Source organism: Microcaecilia unicolor, chromosome 3 (assembly GCF_901765095.1).
Source record: "Microcaecilia unicolor chromosome 3, aMicUni1.1, whole genome shotgun sequence".
In the NCBI taxonomy this organism is placed as follows: Eukaryota; Metazoa; Chordata; class Amphibia; order Gymnophiona; family Siphonopidae; genus Microcaecilia; species Microcaecilia unicolor.
In genome coordinates, this window is record NC_044033.1 from 50,590,610 (window position 1) to 50,597,517 (window position 6,908).

Consider the following 6,908-nt stretch of genomic DNA (forward strand, 5'->3'; position numbering starts at 1 on the left):
TGCTATCCAAGTGCCCCCCACCCTCACCCCATCTGTCTCCCACCCAGTCCCTTCTGCCCATCCGAGTCCCCCTCACCCCATCTGGCTCCCACCTAGTCCCTTCTGCTATCCAAGTGCCCCCCACCCTCACCCCATCTGTCTCCCACCCAGTCCCTTCTGCCCATCCGAGTCCCCCTCACCCCATCTGGCTCCCACCCAGTCCCTTCTGCTATCCAAGTGCCCCTCACTCTCACCCCATCTGTCTCCCACCCAGTCCCTTCTGCCCATCCGAGTCCCCCTCACCCCATCTTTCTCCCACCCAGTCTCTTCTGCTATCCAAGTGCCCCCCACCCTCACCCCATCTGTCTCCCACCCAGTCCCTTCTGCCCATCCGAGTCCCCCTCACCCCATCTGGCTCCCACCCAGTCCCTTCTGCTATCCAAGTGCCCCCCACCCTCACCCCATCTGTCTCCCACCCAGTCCCTTCTGCCCATCCGAGTCCCCCTCACCCCATCTGTCTCCCACCCAGTCCCTTCTGCTATCCGAGTCCCCCCCACCTTCACCCCATCTGTCCCCCACCCTCACCCTGCCTCGTCTTCTCCCTGCCACCCGGTCTTTAAAAATAAATTGCCGACGCGATAGGGAGCGCAGCACCTCGTGTGCAAGTAAAAGAAGCGGATCCGATCATCTCATTGGGCCTTCCTTCACTGTCCCGCCCTAGAGGAAATAGGAAGTTGCGTCAGAGGAGGGCGGGACAGTGAGGGAAGGCCCAATGAGATGATCGGATCCGCTTCTTTTACTTGCACACGAGGTGCTGCGCTCGCTATTCGCGTCGGCAATTTATTTTTAAAGGGCTGGTGCGGGGGAGGGGCTGCCAGGAAGAAGAGCAGCGGGAGCGGCGGCACCCCCCTTTCTGATGACACTCGGGGCGGACCGCCCCCACCGCCCCGCCCTTGCTGGTCGGCAGCGCTTTCACTGACGCTGCTGCGACCCAGGTAAAATATTTAAAGGCCTTTGCGGCGCGGGGCGAGGGTAAGCACCGCGGCGGCGCCCTCCAGAGGTGGGCACCCCCCTGCGGCGCTTACCTCGCTTACCGCATCGGCACGGCCCTGGCCTCGAACAACCTCTGTCACCATCGCCGTCCTCCTCCTCCGCCGGGGCCCCGAGCCCACCCGTCCCAGGAATCAGACAACCACGAGACAGAGGCAGGGCCAAAATACATGAAGAGGTAGAGCCGGGGACAAGACGCATGAAGAGCGAGAGGCGTGGCCAAAACACAAAGAGGGAGGAAGGCGGAGCCATAAACACAGAAGGGCGGGACCAAGACACGATTGATATGAACTTAAAAAAAAAAAAAAAAAAAACTCCCCCTCAACATTGCACTGGTAGCCCTGAACTCCCAGCTCTCCAAATCAGCTCCACTCACTCGCCTAAGCACCTATTTCAGGCCGCCAACCAGCATCAGACCTGCCAAAATTATTGCTTATTTTTACACTTCCTTACAATTTCATAGGTACCCCTCCTCCAGGTTGAGGCTAGTGTGCCATAAGTCAATAAAAAATGCAAACATTCTCCCTGAGGGAGTATTTTTCTTTAAACATGTTTGTTTGTTAATCAGTGTCTGTGAAGTTACGATGTGGCCAGTGGTTTGCAAGAAACCTAATCTGAAGACATTACAGAAGAGTTTGTTAATGTTACGATTGACACATATACCTCTGTAATTGTTTGGGTTAGTGGTATCCCCGTTTATAGATTAGTGTAATTAACCACTCACCCCATTTTAGGGAACTGACCAGAGAACACGGAGGGAGGGAGGGAGGGAGGGAGGGGGGCAACCCTGGAACTCGGAGGGAGGGGGGGCCCATGGCACACACTCTCATTCTCTCTCACACACACACACACACACACTCTCTCTCACAGACATACTCGCACCCAGTCTCACTCTCTCTCTCTAACACACACACAGTCACACATTCACTCTCTCTCTCTCTCACACAGTCAGTGTCACACACACTCTCTCAAACATACACACTCCGAGGAAAACCTTGCTAGCACCCGTTTCATTTGTGTCGGAAACGGGCCTGTTTTACTAGTACTTGAATATTTAAAAAAACAAAACACAGATTTTTTGTTCAAAGAAGGTAAAAAAAAAATTGCCTCTTGATTTATATCATGGTATCCGGCGTTTTCCCCCTTACCTTCCTACCACAGATGATGCTGTGGGAAGGAAAAGCAGAGTCCCTCACTCAACAGCAGCCCTGGATTACTGCGTCCAGGATAGTAACTCTCCCAGCTGAAGCTGACAGCATTGCAACCAGTATGGAGCCTTGAGTATCTGTGTGTGCTCAAGGACCGCTGGATCCCACTCCCCCCCAAAACAGGCAGTTAAGGGGCGGGAGTCGGTAGATATTGAGAATGTGCAGATGCTCAAGGCCTCTGTTCCAGCTGACCACGATGCAGTCAGTATCAACTGGGAGAGTTACCAACCTGCACTTGGTAATCTGGGTATGCTGTTGAGTGAGAGACTCCACAGCTTCAGCCACGGAAGGAAGGTAAAGGGAAAATTTCTGGATACCGGGGGGAGAGGGAGAGGGAAAGGGAAAAATGTGAGACACCACAGTGGATTGGGGAAGAAAAAAAACACTTGAATATGAACCCCAGTTTCTATATGAATTAACAGCTTGCCCCCCTTTTTGGGAGGGAAAAACTGATCTCAAAAAAACCCTCTCAGCTCCATGGAAAAAAACAAACATCGGGAAGGAAGGCACCAGTGCATGCGCAGTGGGAAGCTGCTACAATTTTCTACTTCACTTGCTAGTCAGTGTCTGCACTGGGCTCCGTTGGATGACGTCACCCAGATGTGAGAATAAGAAGGCCTGCTTGTCTTCTGAAAACATGTTACTGCATATGAAAGAGCCTTATTTACTGCAGGTCTCATTTTATATGATGAGATCTATTGGGTAATAATGTGCCTTAATGGCATTAGCAGTCGGCATGTTGGGATTCCTGCAGCTTGAATCCGAGCACCCTAAAGCTCCCCACTAATCTACATCGGGGTCACCAATGTAAATGTTTAGGTCTTTTTACCACCTCTCCAAGTCTCCATATATCAGTTACCCACGATTTGTAGAGATAAAAGACCAAGGCTACATGCTTATGAGAAAGTATTTTTATTCACTTACCAAGTATATTGATACAATTAATATTTTCTCATGGGAGGATAAAACTACTGCATAAATATGCTGGCTGTATCTATTGCTCCAACATACTGGACTGAAACAGCTATTTGTATACACTTGTGTTTAATAATGATTTACAAGCCTTCAGCCAGTTATCTTACTTGGGATCATCTGGTCTTCTTTCAAACCTATCTGGTTTCTCACCTGCTAAACCACATTCCCATATTTGTTTAAGCTTCCTCCTTTCCCAGGCCTGTTTGCCTGTAAGGATATCATATCAGATCATAAGTTCCTGGGCCTCACGATTTATGGCCTTTGCCCTTTGACTCTACTCCAGGGTGCATAACTGTGTTTATTATCTACAGCATGCGCAGTGGGAAGCTGCTAGAATTTTCTACTTCACTTGCTAGTCAGTGTCTGCACCGGGCTCCTTTGGATGATGTCACCCAGATGTGAGAATAAGAAGGCCTGCTTGTCTTCTGAAAACATGTTACTGCATATGAAAGCGCCTTATTTACTGCAGGTCCCATTTTATATGATGAGATCTATTGGCTAATAATGTGCCTTAATGGCATTAGCAACACAACATGCTTTAGTAAATCTAGCCCTCAGTGACTTCCTGGTACTATGGATAATTTTTGAAATGTATACTCACATTAATTTCAGCAAGAGATGCCATGGCCCAAGCTACTGTAGACCGTAGTCCTGGACGTTGGATATATTCTCTGCTTGCCAGTGGATGTCTGCAAAACATTAAATTGTCCTATAATAAATTGAGGGAAGTTTAAATAATTCAAAAATAAATAATACCTAACCACTAATTAACAAGTCAATACCTTATTGGATCATAACTAACAAGTTCATCTGGTAGGCTTGTGCCAAATAATTGTGACAGAGAATCATCTGTCTATATAGTAACATAGTAAATGATGGCAGATAAAGACCAATACTGTCCATCCAGTCTGCCCAACAAGATAAACTCATTTCACTTGATATGCGATATATATATATATATATATATATATATATATATATATATATATATATATATATATAAAGTATATACACATGTACATACACACACACAAGAGTTTGATTTGTCCTTGCCATTATCAGGGCACAGACCACGTAATTCTCCCCAGCACTCTTCTTGTACAAAAAGTTCTGAAGCTAATGTCAAAGCCCCTTAAAATTTACATTCAAGCCCATCCCTACCTATTCAATCACAATCAGGGCGTAGACCATAGAAGTCTGCCCAAAACCAGTTTTGCTTCCCAACTACCAGCGTCGCCAACCAATCTCGCTAAGATTCTGTAGATCCATTCCTTCTAAACAGGGTTCCTTTGTGTTTATCCCACACGTTTGAATTCCATTACCGTTTTCATCTCCACCACCTCTTGCGGAAGGGCATTCCACGTATCCACCACCCGTCAACCTCAATTCATGTCCTCTAGTTCTACCACCTTCCCATCTCCAGAAAAGGTTCATTTGCGGATTAATACCTTTCAAATATTTGAATGTCTGTATTATGTCACCCCTGTTTCTCCTTTCCTCCAAAGTATACACATGTTCAGGTCGGCAAGTCTCTCCTCGTACAGTTTGCAACGTAAATCCTATACCATTTTCGTAGCTTTTCTTTGCACTGCTTCCAGTCTTTTTATAACTTTAGCTAGATACGTCCTCCAAAACTGAACACAATACTCCAAGTGGGGCCTCATCAACGACTTGTAGAGGGACATCAACATTGTGCATAAATACAAAGTATTTGTCCTATATACTTTTTTTCCTATTTTTGGACATTATGAGGGAACGTTTAGGAAACTTTTAGTATGTAATAATTACTTGAAATTTCATAGGCCCCATCCTACACAACTGAAGTAGAGATTACTTATTAGGCCTGTCTATTCAAACAAGATGGGTATGTTCTTCTTTGGAAAATGTAAAATGTCAAGCTGTGCTACTTACCCAAACGATTACTGGAGAACATATACTAATATGTTTTACATACACAGCATTAAATACTATTATTACAGCTAAAAAGTGCCACGAAGATTGTTTTAGGAACGTTTACATGTGTTGCCTTGCTTGGCCTCCTCAACTATAGGATATTTGGTGAATACTTTAGAAGCTGAAGAAAGTCTTAATGGGAAGACTTTATACTAAGAGTGCATGTTTTGCAGGTACAGCCTACATTTGGAATGAACTGAAATACGTCTATAAGCATCCATAAGAGCCAGCAAAAACAGCCTGATCCATTTGGTTAAGTAGGGGAAGATGGTGGGAAGGGTTTTTATTTTTATAATTTTTTATTTAAGTAATTAAAAAAAACAACAAATGGCAGAGTGGAAAAAACTAAACCAAGGGTCTGAGAAGGCTGCTGTTCACAGGAAGGCCTTTGTGTGCTCAGAACGTCACATTAAGTCTGTCCTTTAGGAGAGCTGTTCATCTCGGCACTGTCAGATGACATCACCAACTTGCGTACCTCACTGAGTCTTGCTTGTAGATGAAAAATCACTAGTATACTGTCAAGAAATGTGTTTATCTCTGGTATTCTATTCAAACAAATAAACTTTTACCTCAGAACAGGGAACCCGACCACACAGTAACTATCATTCAGATGTACAAAGATCTGAAATTACAAAATAAAATGTACTTTAGAAGGCAAAAAGACTTTAAGTAAGATACCTTAAGGGGTCCTTTTACTAAGGTGCGCTGAAAAATGGCTTGCGGTAGTGAAGGTGCGGATTTTGGGTGTGCACCAATCCATTTTTTAGCGAACCTGTAAAAAAGGGCTTTCTTTTTTGCTGAAAATGGACGTGTGGCAAAATGAAAATTGCCGCACATCCATTTTGGGTCTGAGACCTTACCGCCAGCCACTGACCTGGCGGTAAAGACTCACACAGTAATCAGGTGGTAATGACCTATGTGCACCATTTGCCACGCGTTCATTACGCGTGCCTGAAAAAAATGTTTTTTTTCAGACGCACGTATCAGATGCACACCAAAAATGAAATTACTGCAAGAGCCATGTGATAGTTTGGAGGTAACTCCATTTTGGCGCATGTTGGGCATGCATAGATGCTTACATGGCTTAGTAAAAGGATCCCTAGGGGCCCTGTTTACTAGATGCACTAGCGTTTTTAGCGTGTGCATAAAATTAGCACACGCTAAACACTAAAGATACCCATATATTTCTATGGGTGTCTTTAGGGTTTAGCACACACTAAAAACACTAGTGCACCCTTAGCGCAGCTTAATAAACAGGGCCCTAAATGAAAATTTGGTATATCAAATATTTTACTAAACATAAATGTATGTGAAGGGTAATTTTATAAATTATTTTTGTGCATAAGTTCTTATAAAATCAGGTGCATATAAAAGTACTCGGTGCAGGCCAACATATGCTTTTAAATAAAGTATGCTCAGGGGTAGACTTTGGGCAGAGAAAGTGGCGTTATGATTTACATACGTATTTAACAAAACATGCATGTAAACATGTAAAATATGTGCTAAAATTTATATCTGCTCTCAAAGAAAAATAGGGAAAAATAGGCACCTTTCTGCCCTATTAATCTAATCTTTCTGTTATAAAATAATCTCTAAATGCCTGACTTTATTGTTGGTATTAATCAGGGTTTGTTTGTTTTTTTTAAACTGGATCATTTACTTATATTTCAGTGAAGTTCCAATTATCCAACATAAATGGAACTGACAGGTTGTCGGATAACCGAAAATATTGGATAATCTAGA

General features: G+C 44.4%; 1 protein-coding gene across 1 annotated transcript in view; it reads right to left on the minus strand.

The window, feature by feature from the left end:
* LOC115464260 (THUMP domain-containing protein 2-like) overlaps window positions 1-6,908 on the minus strand; it is a 79,118-nt gene that overhangs the window by 32,244 nt on the left and 39,966 nt on the right. The window contains exons 6-7 of the mRNA XM_030194660.1: window positions 5,735-5,787; window positions 3,814-3,901 (exon numbers count right to left, since the gene is read on the minus strand). Coding sequence (XP_030050520.1) covers window positions 3,814-3,901; window positions 5,735-5,787 — 141 coding nt within the window. The remainder of the gene's footprint in view (window positions 1-3,813; window positions 3,902-5,734; window positions 5,788-6,908) is intronic.